At 37.4% G+C, this 21468-nt stretch overlaps 1 protein-coding gene across 1 annotated transcript in view; it reads right to left on the reverse strand.

Annotated features, from left to right (window-relative positions):
* SGCZ (sarcoglycan zeta) overlaps positions 1-21468 on the reverse strand; it is a 610988-nt gene that overhangs the window by 125865 nt on the left and 463655 nt on the right. Inside the window, exon 3 of the mRNA XM_042468999.1 lies at positions 2459-2560. Within this exon, the coding sequence (XP_042324933.1) occupies positions 2459-2560 (102 nt within the window). The remainder of the gene's footprint in view (positions 1-2458; positions 2561-21468) is intronic.

Genomic DNA, 21468 nt, shown 5'->3' on the forward strand with positions numbered 1-21468 from the left:
TTTTCTCAACATTAGGCATTCTTTGGCAGAGAAAGCTAAAGACCTTGTAAAATACCAATCCTAGGACTCCACAGGATGGAGCTATAACACTTAAAGTCATGTCAAACTGCATTATTCTCCAATGTAGATGTACCCATGGACTCAAAGCCAAACATTTAAAAACCTTTGCCTGGATATAGAAATATATACATTTCTCTTTACAACACACTTGATTAAAAAACAAAACAAAAACTAAAATTCTTTTCATTTCATTTATGAAGAAATTTGTGGATTTTTGTTCTTTTAAAATATGCATACATCAGTTGAGATTTAGAATCACCTCTATCTGAAGGTAGGAACATGAAAACTTTAGGGAAGACAAGAAGACAAAATGGATAAAAGAAGAGAACGGTGTCCCTCCTTCACCCCATTCTCTTGGCCATTGAATTTCATGGTTATCTATTCATATTGGGTTTGTATATCACTTAGGGATGCTTACCAAAAATCCCATTTTCATATGTAAGTTTCCAGGATTCCATCCCTTTAGGGTGGCCAAAAAACAGAATTTGTCAATGAAGTCAGAAGCAGGATTACTCCTACATGGCATGGATGGGAAACAATTTGAAAGTATTTTGGGGGGAAATGTTACAAATAGATGTTTCTTGAGTATCAGGAAATGCTATGGAGGAGATTGCTGGACTGATGAGATTCTTTGCAATTCAGGACTTATCTGCACAAAATATGTGTGTATGTGCATGCAGAAAACACATTTCCATACAGGAAACAGCAGAGATGGGCAAGTTGTAAAATGGCTGGAAATTACACAGGGCTCCACTTGTTGCTGGACTGTAGCTCCTAGGGTTATCAACTACTGGCTATTTTGGCTAGTGGTACTGGAATTTACTGTTCAACATCATTTGGAGGGCCATATGATTCCCACCCCTGTTATAAGTAGCACACAATTAACCTCTGTAGGCATTTAGATAATATCTTATTGTAAATTTCTTGATACAGAAATCTTTTTTTAAAAATAGCTCCTCCATCCTGACTCTTTTGTAACATATTCAAATTTTTTGCACTTCATTGACTCAAAACATTTTGCCATCATTCCATAATAACTGTTTGGCTGACATGCTAGAAGAAACTCAAGAACTGGAGGGGGAAAATACACCACTCACCAGGCTTTCTAAAAATATACCTTTAAGAATGCCATTGCCACATGTCTGGATTGAAGCAAGCTGTCTTGCTCTCTGTAGCATATATTTTAATTTTGTCTTCTGTTGTAGCCTACTTTGAGTGGTAAAACAAATACATGCTAAATCATAGTGTGGTGGGTTGCTTTCAGCTGATTTACATTTTAAAAAAGAACAATGTCTGCCTCCATTTAATTTTTAAGAAGCTCTGTTATATATCCTTACACCCATCAGATTCAATAGGCTTATATTTGTGTTGAATTAAGACCTACAGCTGCCTGCATGAGAACAAATGTATTGGGATAAATGAGAATTACTTTCAGGTAGCCATGGCTTCATTGTTTGTCAATATAACAGTCAAGTTGAATAACTTGGCTATGGAGAATTGCTCAATTGGCACAACATTGATTTGGATGCTAAAAGCAACATGAGATATTTCCTCCACAACTGCAAAGTGAATATTAACTTGCTTTTGGTACCCCTAAGAAGTATGATACTTGCTATGTCATTAACTCAAGATTTCACACAGCAGCAGTTATCCACAGGCCAAGCATATTCTCAAATGTACCAGTCTTCTCACTCTGCCTAATAGATGCTGCTGTGCATCCAATTTCTTCTTAATGTTGAAGGATGCATTCCCAAAACACGTTTAGTTACTGCTAGACAATTTTCTTGTTAAATATCTATATCTACATCTGGCTGGGAGAGGGAATAGTCTAGTAACAACTAATTACATAAGAAAATCCAGGAAAGTAGTACAGTATTATCATGATGGGCCAGTATTTTATGTCAGCTGCTAAGTTAAGCATATTTAACCAAGTTATCTCTCCTAGTTTGCCGCCTAAATTTAATGAAAACATAATTCACTTGTGTTATAGTCCCTGACAGAATGGACTTCCTTCTCTGCATGAAACTGATGCCCAGTAAAGTAAAGTGAGGCAAAGGAGCTACGAATATAACAACAGTGTCACAATTGTAACTAAGGCCCCGTACAGACAGGCCAAAATAAAGCTGCTTGGGGTCACTTTTGGAGGTATGCTGTTTAAATGATGCATGCATCCTAAGACTCCAGAAGCTGCACCAAAGCCATTCTCCAGCTACAGTTATTTCCAACTATCAGGATAGGGCCAGGGTGGGGAAGATTAGTGGAATGGAAACTAACATAGTATTGAAAAGATTTATCCTTTGCAATGCTGACCTAAATGTCACTTTAAAAAGGCACCGGTAATCCTTTCATTTGGAAACATAACACCTTTAAATTAAGCAAAGCAGATGTTGGAACCTACCTTTCGGGAGTGGATTTCTTTCACATACAATGGAAGTAGAAATTCAGATATACCTTCAAGCCGAATTCCTTTTTTGGTGACTCTCAGATTCCCCATTCCATCCTAGAGGCAATAATATACAAATGTGTGTATATGTGGTGTACTTGAGAAACCCATTCACTATATACAATGCATTACTCACTTTTATCAACTCTTATATTTAGAAGGTTAATGCTAAAAGCTGTGTAAGTGCATAGGAAAGGGAAAATGTCTGTCTGATTACCCAAAATGCATGACATAATTGCATATTTGACAAGATTTTTGACAGGTACATTGCCTGATGGCAACATACTTAACAACCATTCAACACATGTCTCTTTGATGCATACTCTTCCACATTCTGGACTTTTGAGTTTATCAATTTTTTGTGTTCTTTTATGCCTTAGAAAGATTTAAGAGCCACATGTATGGACCTATGTTGATCTGGAAAGGTCAGGTTTCTAGGAGGTTGAGCATCTTTAGCCTGAAGATCAACACTTAAAAGCCAGCCAGAAATAAATAGCAATAAAAGTACATTTAAAATTCAGCATTTATTTATTTAAATAATTTTGGTCAGTCTATATCAGAAGATCTCAGGATGTGAAACAAGGAATAAAAATTTAAAGCAATGTACAACAACTGAAAACAACAGTCAAAATAAATCCTGTCATTCAATAGACTAAAACCAAGTAATGATCTCATTAGAGCCAAAACACTTCGGTGAACATTGAGGTTTCAACTTGGCTTCAAAATGAGGCCAACACCATCAACGGTCAGGCCTACAAGGGAAGGGCCTGCCATCTGAGATTTAAATCCAGCCAAGGACATAGAATCTTATACACAGTTATAACATCCAATTGTATATTTACACCTAGGGCTAAATGCAAATGCTAATCTGAACTGGAACAGACCCAATGAATCCATGGGTCGACTTATCTTTCAAAAATAGTTTTAATGGGGATGCCCTAGTTGACACTAGCAATTGGATTTCTCTCCTAGTCTAAAGCACTTTTGATGCTGTCATACTTTTGGCTGAAAGGAAAACAGCAATTAATTGTTCTGTCTTGGAAAATGAAGACAGTTAGTGTAGTCTAGTGTTGGATTAGGATTATAGGTTTGAATCTCCAGTTCCCAGTCCATGATGGAGCTCACAGCCACTTTATTAGCAACTAAATTTGCCACATTTGCAGTGTAGTATAGTGTAGAATATACACTATAGAGATACATATTTTTGAAAGGCACTGATATAGCAGAGATATTCATTTCCATTTGTTTTCTACCCCATCACCTGGGGGAGTAGAGAGATTCACTCCAGAGTCCAGCTATCTTTTGGCATTTTTTCCATTTTGGAGAATGAAAATGTTTGGCTTTTAGGCTTTACATTTTAAATGAAAGGTAGGAAGGTTGACAGTACTATCCATTGCATACCAGCTGTCCAATTCCAATTCCAAAATGTTATTGCTTATAGCCATAGGCAACTGCAATTGTGCATAGCAAAATATTACATAATAAAGTAGCCAGCTGCCCATACTGCCAAATACTACACACCATTGCATGTTAAGTTTCAAAAACAATAGTATACCAACTGCCAGATGTTAAGTATAGTCTGGCATCAATATTCAAGAAAGAAGGGGGAAATGAGTACACAGAATATCAGATAATACTCAGTATTAGAATTTGCAAATAAAATGTTGGAGCAGTTTATTTCAGCTCTAAATTATAGCAATAGCAAGTAAAATATGAAGCCTGTATCAACAATTATCAGTCTTCCATATGCTTGTTTCCAGAAAATGTAAGTTTTTGAGGCTCCTGATGTTGAAGAATCATAACGTGGACATCGCTGTTTTCTCGAATAATATGATCACAAATGTTCAAATACCAAATATCCTCCCTCTTTAAAAGCTATTGGATTTGAAGTGGAGAATGAATTAAGTTTAACTTAAATATGAGTAGAAAGATACAATTTCTTCCCAATGTATTTTCTCTTGAGGAAAAAAATGGATTTTTGATACATTGCCTAAAAAAGGAACTTTCATTAGGAAGGTAAATAATATTTGAAAATATTTACATAATAGTTTTAAAACATTTCTAATATAGGTTTTGAAATTGTGAGGGATCCATGGCAAGGAAATTCCTAGGTGGGTGACAATCTTCACAGTTCAGGTATTATTCTGCCTGAACAATACACATTTGCATAGAACATAGTATTTTCTGTGCAGGAAATGACATTTATCTGAGCAAAATTGTGGTGGGTTGTTGTGTAGTTTTAAAAAACATTATAATTTCCCAATTGTGAATAGTCTTTGAAAACATCATCGTTTTTGATTACTTTATTTCTGTGAGTAAAAAAGGGGTAAAATTCTTTGTTCCTGCCTGTGAAAATGAAATTTACAAAAAATTGCATTCCACTCAAAATTAGCATTACTTTCCCCTTCCTATCCTGTCTTGTCATTTAGACAATGACAAAAGGCATATCCACATTTCAGAAGAAAAAGCACTTTAACACCACTTTAACTGTCATGACTCTGTCCTACAAAGTCCTGGGATTTGCAGTTTGGTGAAGCACCAGACCCCTCTGACAAGCCAGGCTGAATATCTTGCTAAACTACAAATCCCAGGATTCCACAGGATAGAACCATGACAGTTAAGTTTGTATCAGACTGCTTTATTTCTGCAGAATGGAAGAGCAGAAAGATTTTGACTAAATGTCATGCTGACTTTGCAACATGAGCAAAGGACATTGGGGAATGGTACTGTCTTCCAAATGGCTTCCTAGAACAGTAATTCCAATTCAGAACTCTGGTTTATGACAGGGCAGAGAAAGCTCGAAAGGTGAGGGCAGCTAATGTCACTGCAGAGATGATCAGGCAATGGCCCTGTTATACACAGGTAGGAAATGTGACATCTGGCTACTTCCCAAAAGAAGAGGCTTGCATTTTCTGTCCATTTCATGTATAAAAGCCATCTGGACTGGCTGTTGAATCTCACAGTTTTCCATCATGCCTGAGGTTGCTAATTTGTGATGGGGTATTGGGGGTGCTACTCATAACTCTTGCCCAGCAACATTTCACCACCGCTTCTCACCTTGCACCAAGAGGCCTGCCTTTCTATACTTGATTAATAAAGGAGAGAAGAGGCATTTCTTTTGGACTCAGAAAGTGATTGTAGAGCTTTGCTTGATGTGCCTTAGGAGCATTGCTAAGCCTTAGCTGCATGGGAGTTTAATTTATCTGAGGGCTAATGTGACAAGACACAAAGGGTGTCAGACTTGACGATGAGAATGAAGAGGCAAAGGCCTGAAGCAAAGCTTTCTAGTTCTTCTGCTACTGTGTAATGTTCATGAACTTCAGCTTTTCAGTATGGTTGAGATTCCCTTTTTTATTTAAATTTTAACACTCACCCAGTCAGGCAGAATATTTTAGTACCTGAAAGTCATAAGTCATGCAAATGTCACACAATACTAGACCATAAGTGTTGGCTTTTTACAACATTGCCACTTGAAGAATTGTAAATGGTTCGCCTGCATTTCACCCATGTACAATTTAGAGATTCCTTTCTTATTTAGCAAGTAAAACATGGCAAGGACAAACTCCCCCCCCCCCCCCAAGGTGTATTGCATTTTGACCTTTGGATACTTTTTTGTACCAGCTAATATTATTAATAGAGACAACAGAAAAAGACCTAGCTGAGATTAATAACCTCTCCCTTGTTTAAAAAAGTAAAGGTATAGGTTTTCCCTTGATATTAATGTCTAGTCGTAACTGACTATAGGGGGTGGTGCTCCTCTCCATTACTAAGCTGAACAGCCAGCATTGTTCAAAGACTACTCTGGTGGTCATGTGGTCAGCATGACTTCACAGAACACTGTTACCTTCAGAGCAAATTGGTACCTATTTATTTAGTTGCATTTGCATGCTTTCAAACTGCTATGTTGGCAGAAGCTGGAAGTAGTGACAGGAGCTCATTCCATCATGCAGCACTTGGGCCTTGAGCTGCCAACCTTATGACCTTATGATCATCAGAACTAGTGACTTAACCACCGCATCGAAACAGATGTAAAAGGCAGATTTTTTTCACATCCGTTGTCTAAACAGATGTAAAAAAACCTGTAGACAACTATAGCCTGAAATATTGTCACTTGAACAGCCTATTGTGGAAGGAAGCAGTGAAGTGTCCTGCTTGTGAAGATAAAAATATGCAGTCAATTGCAATCAACCATGTTTGTACTAGGCCAAGTGAACATTTTAAATATGAATTTATGTCATTGTTGCTTCACAGTGGAGCATTTGGTTGGAATAAATCAGTTGCCACTGATAGAAAGAAGGATGGTAAAGTTACAACTCAGTATAACTGACCATAGATGTTTTTGTATTTTGTGTTCTGCAATCTGGAAGCATAATGGAATACATGTGCTGTACTTCAGAGGTACCTCTAAAATAGACCTTTCAGAGTGACCCTGAGTGATTGCTTCATCTTTTAAGATAATGGGAAAATACAAAGTGACATGCTCTTGTTGTCTGTCTGCTGAAAGCTGCTCATAATCTGCAGGCAGCTTTCCCTCACAGTATCTGTCAAATAAAAGCACATTTAAAGAGAAGCTTCAAAAATGATTTCATGTAAATGTGGAAGATTTGGATCCCATGGCCTTAGACAGTCAAGAGGCAAAGATCCAGAGGAGGGAGGATAACAAGTGTGTGCCTGTTTCTGTCATTTTATGGGTTCTGTTTCTTGAGCAGTTTTGAAATCTAACCACTGATGAACAGTGGGTTGAGTTCAGAAATGGATATCTGTTCCAGAAGTGTATGACCAAAACATATGCATAAAAGAATGATGGTGTAATCATGCCAAGACATCATATCCTATAAAAGAGACATCATATCCTCTAAAGCAGTGATTCCAAAAGTTTGGCTTTCCATATGTTTTGGACTTTAGCTACCAGAATTCCTGACTATCGGCAAAACTGGCTCAGGCTTCTGGGAGCTGAAGTTAAAAGCATCTGTAGGACCAACATTTAGGAATTATTGCTCTAAAAGGAACTCATTGTACCATTAACGTTTGGCCTTCCTCCAAATAAATAACAACAATTGTTTTCCTTCAGGTTTTTTGTTTTTTTCTCATGTTTTGAGTATTTCTTGGTTTTCTAATAGGAAAAATGGTAGTAAAAATTTTAAGGCAGATTATTTATGTTGGTTACACATTTCGGAGGGAAAACAGAAGGACTAACAAGTACAACCACACTCATGGGTTTAAATGTCATGAATCTGATTATTCCTGAGTTTACTAGAGGACAGAGGTGAGCAGACAGACAGCTAGACCCCCAACGTGGGAGATATCCCTGAGGTTCTGTCATCACCATTAACACCAATCAAGAAATCAGCAGCTATGAAAGAGCTAGAAAAGCTCCTAAATAGAAAAGATATACAACTAAGCACGAAAGTTAAAATTGTACAAGCAATTATATTCCTCATTATCATGTATGGATGAGAGAACTGGACAGTTAAGAAAAATGGACCAAAAGAGAATAAATTCATTTGAGATGTGGTGCTGGAGAAGAGTGCTGAAGATACTGTGGACAACAAAAAGAACAAATAAATGCGCCCTAGAACAGATCAAGCCTGAAATTTCCCTGGAGACAAAGAACTTTATTGCATGGGCCCTGGAATGGGCCCATTGTGTTCTAAAAAGGGGCCATTCTGGGAACAGGATGAGGCTAAGAATGGAGTTTACTGCACACTGGAATGCCGCTGCTGCTGCCGGACATTCCAATCGCGCCCTACATCTGTTCCAGGGGACGTAATTTTGAAGAACTGTTCCAAAGCGTTCTCAAATCACGCCCCCTGGAATGGATGTAGGGCGCAATTGGAATGTCCCGTGGCAGTGGCAGCATTCCAGTGTGCAGTAAACTCCGTTCTTAGCCCCATCCTGTTCCCAGAACGCCCCCTTTTTAGAATGGAACAGGCTTGTTCCAGGGCCCGTGCGATAAAGTTCAAAGATGTCTAAACTGATGCCGTGATACTTTGGTCACATCATGAGAAGGCATGAATCATTAGAAAAGACAGTAATGTTAGGAAAGGTTGGGGGGAAGTAGAAAGAGAGGAAGACCACATGCTAGATGGATAGACTCTATTAAGGAGGTCATGGATATGAATATGCAAGGACTTAAAAGAATAGTGGAGGATAGGGAGTCTTGGAGATGTCTCATCCACAGGGTTGCCATGAGTCGAGATCAACTCCAGGGTTATTAACATCAACAACTACACCTCAAAACAAGCAACAACACCTCAAAAAGGTGCTACAAGATCTCTCTACATACTGATTCCACAGGCTAACAAGGCTCTATGTTTGAACACCTCAAAATTGTTAGAGCTAGTGACTGTTGTCTGTTGTGGGCTTATGCTCACTAGTTGCTGGCTTGCATGTTTCTATTTAGAAACTGAGGCACAACGTATATTTATTATAACTTACTGTTTGTTAGGGATTCCCCCTCTCTTCCTGCACAAGTGGGAAGGTCATTTGAGGAATATGAAAGAGGATTACATTTACTCTTAGGGCTAGAACAGACCGGCCTAAAAAGCTGGCTTTCAGCCAGCTTGGGAACATGGTGTACAGACAGCTCATGCCCCGAAGCCGACTGGCCATTTACATGGGAAGCAGCTTCTAGGCACTCCAGTGGACAGAGTTTATATGCTGCATGCCATCAGAGCATCTGAAAGCCGGCTTCTGGCTGTGAAAGGGCAGAAAAGCCAGCTTTTTGCTGGCCCAAAGAGGACCGGTGCTTTGCACTCCTTTTTTAGCAGGCCAAAAGACAGATTGGGGTTGCGGCATGTGGTTGGGTTGTCATGGCCCCAGTCCAGCTTTGTCAGGGCCAGCTTCAAGGCACCCCTTTGGGGTTGTCTGTTTTGTCTCTTAATTTCCCAAAATAAACCTGATTGCACCTTCTCTCCAGTACTATAGCCAATGTGGTGCAATGGTACTGGGGAAAGGTGGTAATTTAAAGGAAGAGAAGAATGGCTGAGTTTGCAAACACTGAAAATGGGGATCATCTTTCAGAGTTATATTTAGCCAATGAAGTGGATGTTCTGTCAAATATCTTGAAAATGTTAACTGAATAGCCCTTCATGTGATGACTGCTCCCTGCAAAAAAACCTAAGGTATTTTCATTAGCAGAAAGGAGAGTTACCCTCCTAGGATTTATGAACTACATTTAATAATCATTAGAAAGCAGAGTTACTTTCCTAGGATTTATGAACTATCTTTAATCCATTGGGATTTAGATTTATTTAATCTGTGGTGAAACACTGAGATCCTTAAGATAGCTATTTCCTCTCCCATGCAAAAAGATAAATTATGATCCTGGAAAAGAAGGAAAATGAAAAAATAATCATGTTCATGGAAATCAGTCTTGCTACTCGTACTAACACTAGGAAAGCCTCAAGATTTGGTGGGGAAAGTAGATGTTGATAAGCATTCTTAAGGCCCCCTTGAATGTGAAAAATGCAAAATCAATATGGGATGTTTTATAAGAAGTAAAGGTATCTCCTGGCATGGGACAGAAAGGATTACTAACCAACAAAGTCATTCGGTCATACACAAAGAGTATTATTATTCTTTACCCAGTAAATCTATCAGAATAAATTAGCAGCCATCATTCCACAAGGGAAATAGTCAATTTAGTGAGAGCTGAACACCCAAGAATATAAAGGTGAATATTTTTTTTCACACAAAAATACATTATGAAACATATAGCATTACATCTCTCAATTGTCTGTCTATCTATCTATCTATCTATCTATCTATCTATCTATCTATCTGTCTGTCTATCTATCTATCTGTGTTTCTATCTATTTATTCATGTCCAATAGTTTTATTTATCTTTTAATTTTTTGTTTGCCTTTTAAATGATTTTGTACTGTTATATGGTGATTTTAATTGTTTTTAAAATTTTATTGTGATTTTTTAAAATTGACTCTGTCTAGCAGCCAGCTTGAGTCCCTCTCTGAGAAAAAGGTGGCTTACAAATGAAATAAATAAATAAATAACTAAATAGTTGGACACAGGCATCCCATAACTGGGAAATCCCTCCTGAAAGATAGCAACAAGGACCCCAGACTACTGACTGGATAGGTGGGTAAAATAGGTAAGATGATGTAAGAATACCAAAAATTGGCCTTCTGTATTCAACAAATCCCTCTCCTCCATTCCCATATTTCTGGGAGAAATCAGGCCCTGAAGGTGCTGCCTGACTATCAGGCAAGAGCAAACAATAGCATGATTGCTATTGGGTTTCTGACAGCCCTTAATTCTGTAATGCTGGCTTTCCTTCAAAAATCAATACTAAAAAATTCTTTGATGCTGATGCCACGTAACTGGAATTATTGCTTTCATGTTTGTGTAATCATAGTACCTTTGGAAATGAAATTATTCTTTACACTTCACCATAATTGGCAAGGAGTCAAAGGCTGTTCTCATAACTGAAGAAGTCATTAAAAAACAAATGGATATTTGTAAAAATGTTTTGGTTTCTCTTGGGTATGTTTATTTTCTTTTGGAAAAAAAAACACAACATCTGCCAAAGCAGCTTCACAAAATTCAAGATAATGGGTGGGTGGGAAAACAACATGGATATAGTATTATTAGTTTCCTCAAGTTTTAACTAACAGTGGTTTAATAGGAGAAAATACTGGCCTGTATATAAACATGGACTGAATAAAATCCTTAAGTATGGTTACTTTCATCCATATGATGAATTTTCTTCCCTGGGTGCACTGAAATCAAACACCAAAATGTGACGGTAAGCCTGTATCTTTTAAGTGGTACAATTATGGAGCTGGGCAGTGATAGAGATTATCCTTTCAAAGTGTAGTTGTATTTTATAGTGGTGGGGTATTAATGTATCACTTGAGCATTGAATAATTACCAATGCTATAATGATAAACACCCTTAGTTGGAATCAGATTCTATGCAAATGAATGGCATTTAACACCAACCATTAAAGATGTGGTATAAAACATGTCCACATGAAATTGGGAATCCAAAATAGGTCTTTCTGAGCCAAAGAGCAAAGCATGATGCATTAAAGATGCCTTAATTAGGTCTTCTAGCTTATACGACTGCTTGGGATACTTAAGAAAACAAGCTGTCTCCCTTCCCATGCATTACTAATTTGGGGAATAATATTATTTGATTATGAATGTCAACCTGCCCAAGTTAAGCACTTTTAAGATCTAACTACCTGACAAATTTATATGTGTGAAATGTAAGCAGGATGCCATAACCTCTGGATAATATTTTATATGGATGAAGAAGAGCGTTATAGTCCATGAAATCTTACGCCAATAAAACCTCTTAAGTAAGTGATTAACTCTCCCTTTCAGATCAATGGGAATTGAAATGATCAAACTGAGTTAGCTTTGCCCTGTTCCAAAATATGACAAAACCTTCATAAAACTCACCTTTCCACAACAGTATTAGATTAACTTTTAATATCGCAGAACTTTGGGTGAATGTGCAGAAGGACTTTCAGTGGTTACACTGGGATATTAAGGAATGTCAATTAATTTAATGACACATTAAACTGATTAAGCTCTCCTTGAGAAGTAAAAAAAATGCGTTTGTCAAGTCTGATATAGCATTGGCTCCTAATGCAAAAGTAATCAGTTAAAATAATCACATTCCATTGTGACATTATTAAGATTAAGGATTTGTTGCTAATGTTTATCTTGAAAGTTGATGATACTAATGCCTTTTAACAAAAGTGTAGTCAGTTAATAAAATCGAGATAACAGCATTGGACCAACCAGTAAACAACTTTATGATGAGAGAAACAAATATAGAGATATGAACCCTAGGAATGGTGAAGCAGGAAGAGTAAGTATAGCATACCCATAATTATTATGAGTATTTGTACTGTTTCAATAAGGACTCAGAAATACTTGAATCTCCAGGTGTTTTCGAATTCAGTTCTCAGAAAGCTCAACTGCTACAGCCAATTGCAAGTGCTTGTAGGAGCTGTAGTCCAGACCATCTGACAAGACAGAATAGGGATAGGTTTCAGTTCTTTTTTGATAATATTTACTGAAATTCATAATTATTTTTCATATTCTGAATGTGTTTTTTTTAATCGAAGCATGTGGGAGAACCACAAACTCATTATCCATCCATTACACTCTGGGATTTGAGTGTTTAATGCAAAATCTTTAAGTCTGAGTTTGCATCCCTGTTCATTTATTCATGTTAGTGTTGAATCAAAATAGTTGCATCTTCCTTCTGAGAATTTCCTTATCTTTAGCACATGCATGACAAGTGCATGGAACATCACCTCCTGATTTTAAATGCTGTTATTATTAAGTGAACCAGAATCATAAAACGTAATCTTGCACCAATACAGGGAGCCTACATTCTTCTGAGCTGGATGGGGTTTGTGATTTTCAGTTGAGTTAAGGAAAACTTTGTGTTGGTGTATGTGTTCCTGTGTTTGAATTTCATAGGGTTTTCCTAGGCAATGGATATTCAGATGCAGTTTTTCCAGTTCCATCCTATGAAATATAACCTGTAGTATCTACTATTCATTGGCAGTCTCCCATCCAAGTACTAGCCAGGGCTTCTCCTGCTTACCTTCTAAGATCAGATGTGTCTTTACGGTAAATTATAGATAATGAATTTCAAAATAATATGTCATGGTTTGGCCATGCAGGAGGCTTTAATTTTAAACAACAACAACAACAACAACAACACATAAAGTGATGGTGGTGTCCAAGGAACCTAGATAGTCCCTAGGCTAATAATGTCTGGGAAATACTTGGAAATGATGATAAGGAGGAGGATAAAAGAACCTCCTTTCTAATTATCAAAAAAAATGGGCTATAGTGACTATGCAGTCCTGATCTAGAATAGATAAATGCCTGCTAAATATATAATAGCTACTGCACACAGAAGATATATAATGGTTCGGTTTCTCACAAAAGTTTGACTATATATATATGACTCTTAGTAAATGTTTGCTGTAAAGATTATGAAGGAATATGATGTAAGATGTGTGATACCTTGCAAGCAGTTTTAATTAGAAGCTATGTGTCTAGAACATGTAAAGTCTCTGTTCAGTCCTAAGGGGAGTATATATGTTATTCCGATTTAGTTCATTTTAACAAAATAGTCTATAAGAATAATAGAGAGCTTACATGGGAGAATTCCCATGTAAAAACCTCAGGATTCCAATACTTTTCCAATACAATGCTTTGGTGGAACACTGATCTCTGTGTTTGAACTATATATATTAGGTCACAATTGGGAGCCCAGGCAACTAGATTGTGATGAGAAGAACTTCAAACAGATACAAGTCAGCTGACAAATTGCAAAAAGAAGTAAGAAAAAGGTAAAGAAAAGAAGAAAAAATCCTGTCCCTCAAGCAGCATCTACACTGCAGAAATAATACAGATTGAAACTGTTTTAATTGTCATGGCTCTATCGTATGGAATTTGGGGAATTTCAGTTTTTGTGAGACATTTAGCCATCTCTCTCGGAGAACTCTGGTGCCACAACAAACTACAAATCCCAGAATTCCACTGAATGGAGCCGTTGGTTAAAATGGTGTCAACCTGGATTATTTCTGCAGTGCAGATGCAGCCTCAGGTTAAAGAGAAATGGATAGGGAACCAAACCTGTTTCATAAGTCTTGTTCAAATTTAATGTCGACTAAATAAATGAGAGCCAATTGGTGTTAGGGTATAAGTATAGGACTTGGACTCTGGAGTGTGGGATTTGATTTTCTGCTCATCCATGGAGACCCACTGGGTGACATTTGGTAAGTCACACACACACAGCCCCAGAAAATCCTATGAAAGGTTTGCCATCAGTCAGAAATGACAGTCACACAATAATAACTCAACAACAAAATACATATTAAATAAATATTAATCAAATAATTCCATATGAAATATTTCATTTTAAAATGTTCTTTTGGTTTTGTAACACTTTTGTTGGTGGGAGGATGAGGTCTATCTGCTTTCCACCAGGGACTCTTTGGGCCAGTTGGAGTAGTCTCCTTTGGACTGTGTGCATCGGAGAGAGAACATTCCTGTCAATTTCTTACAGCAATATGCCTTTGACTTGCATATCAGAAAAAACAAACAAACAAAATGGGTGGTTTAAAATGGATTGTAGAAAGGAAAGATGTTCCTGAGATGAACCTGTTACTGCACTTGTTGATGGGAGAGAGGCTGCACATTTCCTTATCCTGATGAAGGACTGAAAGTCCCTCTTCTCTAGAGACGCTTCTCCCTTGCACTTGATCACCCTGGGAAGAGCAACTGAGCAGCTGCCCAAGCAGCAACCAAGAGGCCTCTTCAATGTAGTGGCCTTTGCTGTAAGACTGGCATGGGTGAGAGGTTTCTCGATCACTGCTCAGCCAGCTTCTCAGTTGCTGCTCCCAGGATGACAGGGCGCAAAGGGAGCAGTGAGTGAGCAGCCAATCAAACAAACCAAAAAGCCTCTCACCTGTGCTGACCCTTAGCTGCAAAAAATATCAAAAAATTGATACGGGGGGGGGGGGGGAGAGCAGTAGGAAAAGGGATGGTAGCCCAAAAAAAGGTTTCAGGATCACTGCCTCAGAGACATTATCGTAAAATGATCCTCACTACGATCAAAGCTGTACAGTAGAGAGAATTGTGCTCAAAGCTTTAGATTGCTAAAGAGAGATATTGTGCAATAAAAGGGGGTGGAGGAGCCAAGGCAGATGTCTCCAGATGCATTTTTTTGGGTGGCGGGAGGAAGTCTTCAAGTGGTCTGTAGAAGGTTCAAAATGTTTGTTTTTACTTATACCTGGCTGTTTCATTTCACATGTGAATATTGTTAGTTCTGAGTAATATGATGAATTGTTTTTTTTAAGGTATAAGAACCCATCTCTATTTATAAAATAAGTAGATAAGAAAAGGAGTTTTCTACCAACACAAGTATACATATACATATATGTAACATCATTAAAGTTCAGAATGCTTTCCTTGGAAAGCTAAACTACATAATACATGGTGTGCATTTAGTCACTTCATCCTGTTATTGTTGGAAACATTCTTATAAATGGTTCCTGTAAAGTTCTTATAAAGTTAAACTAAAAAATATAACCTTGTAGAAATCAAAGCTAGACATGTAATGGTACCTTACCAATGTTTCTTCACCATGCTTGAAACAGATAAGGAGCAGTTAGGAGAGCATCAATAAAGAAGGATTTTAAGAGGGTTTATAGATAAGTTCTTCCAAATCAATTTTTAGTCCCTGTCCTTTTTACTCCTGCAAGCATTAGAGTTTGTCCTAACTTGTCCTTGAATCCAAATATCTTATCATTAGGTTTAATTTATGATGTCGACTTTCCCGACATTTATTGTGCATTTTATTGATCAGCAAAAAGTATGTAGACTTTTTTGGTTCATAACCACAAACAGATGTTTTCCTATAATTGTGTTATGAATATGACAAAATTTACAACATTCTATCAGCAGTGAAACAGAGGCAAAAAACTTTATTGGAATGAAAGAGCGCAAAACCTTCACTCCTAGCTTTTATGACTTGAATATAATCTATATTTTTATTGCTGGGTACACATACAGAGTGCTTTGAACGAACCTTATTTATTACTATAGTACATGTAAAGTGAAAGGCTGCAAGAACAACTGTTGAAACAACAGCCTGCAGGCTTTTGTATACTAGAGCTATATGCTGTTTTAAATTTGTTGTATAAATTATCCAATGAGATACCTTTGACAATTTGAGTTACACTCCTCAACAAAGTTAATGGATGTATAGTTAAATTCTGAAGTTGAAGGAGATTGTCGCATTAGCTTCACTGCTGAGATAGACCAGGGATGTAACTTTGTTAAGGCGGATCTTGCTGCATTCACCCATTGCCATGCAGTATGCAACCCATATGCCACCTGGGCTTTCCCCACAGCTTTTCAAGAATAGGATATTCCCATTCTTGAGAAGATGCAGGACAAGCCTATAGAAACCTGGGTTGCATACGGGCTGCATATCGCCTGGCAATAGGTTAATGCGCTAAGATCTGTCTTAATGTTACATCCCAGGTCTATCCTGACAGTGAAACTAATGCGATAATCTCCTAAATTGTGTGTCAGCTTGGTTAGGCTAGGGCTAAGAATGTAGGGAGGAGATTATTTTGGCATGTAACAAAGATAAGAATAAGCACATTTTGCTTTTTAAATGTCAACTGGTACCAATGACCATTTCCATTCTTTAATTATTATTTCCTCAGAAAACATTTGAACCTTCAATCAGAAGAACGAAAGATTAGCAAAACTTCAGTAGAAAGAAAAGGCAGAGCTTGGATATTACACGATACAAACAATGCTTTTTGATATAGTATAGGGCAGCAATGCTATATGTTCTTCTTTATAACATTAGCATGGGGACATGATATATTAGGGCAATGAGTAATGATTACTGTAAGATAAACATTGTTCAGAACCCAAGGTCTAAACCTTAGTTAAGGATACTTAATGAAGGTTACATGTAAAAATAATGCACTTTGACACCACTTTAAGTGGTGCAATTCCTTCCTATGGAATCCTGGGATTTGTAGTTTTACATGTTTTTCACCTGTGCCTGACAAAGTTTGCTGCTGCCTCACAAAACCACAAATCCCAGGATTCAGTAGGACGAAGCCATGACAGTTAGAGTGCATTATTTTTACAGTACAGATGCACATATTCTAGCCTAACCTCCTCCCCCTCCTACTTTACTGGCCAACAATATCTGTGAGTGATGGAGGTCTGTTTTCCTGTTGATCAGAGCACAGCATACTGACATTTCCACTCCCCTCCCCACAGCAATCTCTGGTGCAACAATTAGAAGCAGGATCCCTGTTGTAATTGTTCCTAGTGCTGGTGATCACTGGCAAGAGGTAGGTGGAAATCTCAGTATGTTGTGCCCTGGTTGATTAGAGATTTCCTTCTCTTGCAGCAGCAGAATTGAGTGACATTTACAACTGTGGCAATAGTGTAACCATACTTAACACATAGGGACAAGGAATACAAATTAGTTATGTATGTGTAACTCTAGTGTGTGGGTGTGCGCGCCTGTGTGCCTTCAGGTCATCTGTTGACTTCTGGTCACCACATGGATTTCATGGGGTTTTCTTAAGCAAGGAATACTCAGAGGTGGTTTTACCAGTTCCTTCCCATCTGAAATATAGCCTATAGCACCTGGTATTCATTGGCAGTCTCCCATCTCCAAGTACTAAGTAGGACTGACCATGTTTAGCTTCCAAGAGCAGATGAGATCTGGTGTCTTTATGGTATTTAGGTCTCTCATAATTAGCTGCAACAGTGAATTCCAGCCATTATCTTTAGGGTCACTTGGGGGAGGAGGTCAGCTATTTTTTCCAATTAGGATTTTATTTTTTTATTTATTTTTTTAAAAAGTGAGAATAATGTTTTTAAAACAATACTGCAGTATTACCAACACATCGGCAATACAAATGTGTTACCAAAACCCAACACCAATATTAATGTGCTATAAAAATGTCTGAACAGCAAGTAACATGTGAGCTGTTCTACATGACAATTTAAAGCTCTTAGAAAGGATTTTCCTTTTTTACAAGCTGAGAAACCAGAAATTCTGTCTGAGATAATAATGGCATTTCCCTTCATTCATTACTCTGAATTTGCTTCTTACTGCTGCTGCACACTTAGATTTGACACTGTCAGTAGGTTTTTTCCACAGTGATCTTATTTTTGGATAGCGCTTTGATCTCACCGTCTTATAGCAGAAGCGGATTTGTCTCATCTGCCATTTTGTTACTTTTTTACCTAGTTTGAAGAGAACATTTTTTAGAGATTTTTTTCAGTATTGCTTGGGACTTCAACACTCTGGATAACTTAGTTCAATCTGCAGATTTGAGTACCTCACTTTAGGAAGCATCTTTGAAAGCTGCCTTTAGTTATGACATTTCTTAATGATCTGCTCTGACAGAGTTTCATATTATCATTCTTCTAACACTATTTGTAGACCTTTCTATCTATATCTAAGCTCTTGACAACTGACATAAACGAAAAACATATTGAAAATGATGCTAGCTTTAACACACTCTTGGTTTCAAAATAAATAAAAGCAAATATTCTTTTATGTCAAGGCCAAAAACACACCACCACCACACACTTCACAGAACCAGTTGACCCCTACAGAGCTATGGAAGAGCTTGGGTTCTTAGATAGTAGGGGGTGAATTTTAAAGAAATGTTCATGATGGTAAATTTGTCTTTTGATGGAATGCCTGTTTCCTCCCCTCTTCTGTATTTTAAACTTTTTTAGATTTGGGTTTGTGTCACAGGTCCAACACAGTGAACATGACAGGGCTATCCATGTAGCAGCATTTGATATTATGGCCTCATACAGGAAGTTAATTGGAAGTGGGACTTGTCAGATTTGTGTGAATTTGCACAATGTAGTGAAGCACTGAGAAGCTACTCAAGCAGCTTCATATCCTTAGGCCATAAAGAGTGACTCAACTCCAGTGGTGTTGTTTGGATCATTCTTAACAGAAAGACCTATAAGATAACTTCCAGTTCCAGTTAAATCACTAAATTAGGAGGAGCTACTAATACCTCAGAGGACAGGATTGGAATTCAAAATGACCTTAACTGATTAGAAAGCTGGGACAAAACAAACAAAATGAATTTCAGGAGGGAGAAATGTAGGGTAAAGATTTGGGCAGTAAAAATGAAATGCCCAGAAACAGGATGAGGGAAACCTAGTTTGATGGAAGTACATGCAAAAGAGATCTAGAAATCTTAGTGATGCAGCATCTAAGAAAGCCAATGCAATTCTAGGCTGCATCAATAGGAGTATAGTATATTCTGAGGGAAATAATAGTACCACTGTGTTTGGATTTGGTGAGACCTTACCTGAAATATTATGTTAAGTTCTGGGCACCACAATTCAAGAAGGGTGTGGCCTAAGGAGGTCAACAAAAATGATGAAATGTCTGGAAATTATGCCCTATGAGGAGTGAGTTAGGGAGCTGGGTGTGTTTAGTTTGGAGAAGAGAAGGCTTTTTCTTGCCCCTAGTGAATTGTGATTTGTATAGATTCCCGTTCCTACCCCTAGTAATGATGTTTTTAAACTTTTTATATTGTGATGTTTTATCTGTATTTTATTGTTTCTTGTCTTGTAAGCCGCCTTGATCATGCAATTGGAAAAGCGGGATATAAATAAAAATTATTATTATTATTATTATTATTATTATTATTATTATTATTAATGATAGACATGTTTAAATATTTAAACATATTAAACAAATGTCACATTGAGTATGGAGCATACTTGTTTTCTGCTGCTCCAGAGACTAGGACACAGAAAAATGGATTCAAGATAAGGAAAACAGATAGCACCTCAGCATTAGGAAGAACTTCTTGACAGTAAAATGTATTTGACAGTGGAACATACTGCCTCTGAGAGTGGGAGAGTCTCCTTCTTTGGAGGTTTTTAAATGAAGCCTGGATGGCAATTGCTGGGAGTGCTTTGACTATGTATGTGATGAATGGCGGGGTGGTGGTGGGTTAAACTGGATGACCCTTGTGGTCTCTTCCAATGATTCTATGCATGCACTATGGGGTCCTCCTGAGGTCCAGGATATGTTCTCCACTCCAGGGTATGCTCTTCATTCTCAACTTCTAGTTTACTTCTTACTCCTACTTTATCCTGTGTTCCTCACTCTTTAGTCCTGACTCACAGCTTTCTATCATGACTCTGATTACCAGGTCACCTAGACTAATTCCTGTGGTGCTGACAGCCTGTTCTGTTTTTTTCACCTGCAAGATGCAACTATTGTGAGTACGGAGGAAAGTATCACTTACTGAGTTTGCTTTTTGAAGCAAAATGCAAAATGCATTTAATATATCAATATGCATAATCTCTTGGGCTGCTGCAACACTTCAGAATCAATGCAGTTGGCCACTGTTTTAATTGTCATGGTTCCATCCTATAGAATCTTAGGGTTTGTCATTTCTTGTGGCACCAGAGTTTTCTGACAGACCAGACTAAATATCTCACAGAACTATAAATCCCAGAATTCTCTAGCATTGAGCCATGGTAGTTAAAGCAGTGTCAAACTGAATTAATTCTGCAGTGTAGATGCAGCCTTAATGAAGAGTACTTTTGATCCAAAAAAAGTTCTGAGGATGAAATTTTGGAACTCTTTTGGCTGGAATGAATAGGTCAAGGACTGCAGATTTAAACAGTATCATTGATTCCTGCAACTTTGTGCCAAAATACATTTAGACTGTCACTTGTATAGTGATAATGATATGAAATACCTGCTATTTTTTCTAACTTTTTTTCTTGTATGCAGTTTTGCATGGCAAATTACTATGTTAAAAGTCTCTTTGAATATGTTCTCTTAGTAAAAGACTTTTAGCAAATTCCTGGGAGGAGAAAATCCACTATATCATGTTATGGCAATGTGTATATACTCAAAAAATTAAGACAGCCATTGCAAAGGAAAACAGACACTGGGAAGAAAGTGAGAACTTAAAAACGTATTATGATAATCCAACTGCCAAACATGCTCATACACATAGCAAACTAGCATACATTTTGTGGAGGAAAGTTACTGCTTAACCTATTTCACTGTTGTAATACATATTTATTTTAGGAAAATTATTTCTGAAAAATGAAGATAGTTTGATTTTTAAAAAGTGCTAAAGCAAGACATAAGAACATCAAAAGATTTGTAAGATCATGTTAGGGAAGGATGATGACTACAGCCACATAAACAATGACAATCACCACTACCGAAGATGTTGTGAAAAACATTCAAGCCAAATTATTTGTCTTGTTTTGTCAGATCCAAAATGAGCTTCCTATTTTAAGCAAAACACACACAATATCCCACCATGATTAAAATCTGTTTTGATTATAATAACACTCTCTACATGGGAGTGTTTTTGGAAACAGTTCAGAAACTTCATTAGGTTCAAAATTCTGTGG

The sequence above is a fragment of the Sceloporus undulatus genome, chromosome 5, assembly GCF_019175285.1.
Source record: "Sceloporus undulatus isolate JIND9_A2432 ecotype Alabama chromosome 5, SceUnd_v1.1, whole genome shotgun sequence".
NCBI classification, from domain to species: Eukaryota; Metazoa; Chordata; class Lepidosauria; order Squamata; family Phrynosomatidae; genus Sceloporus; species Sceloporus undulatus.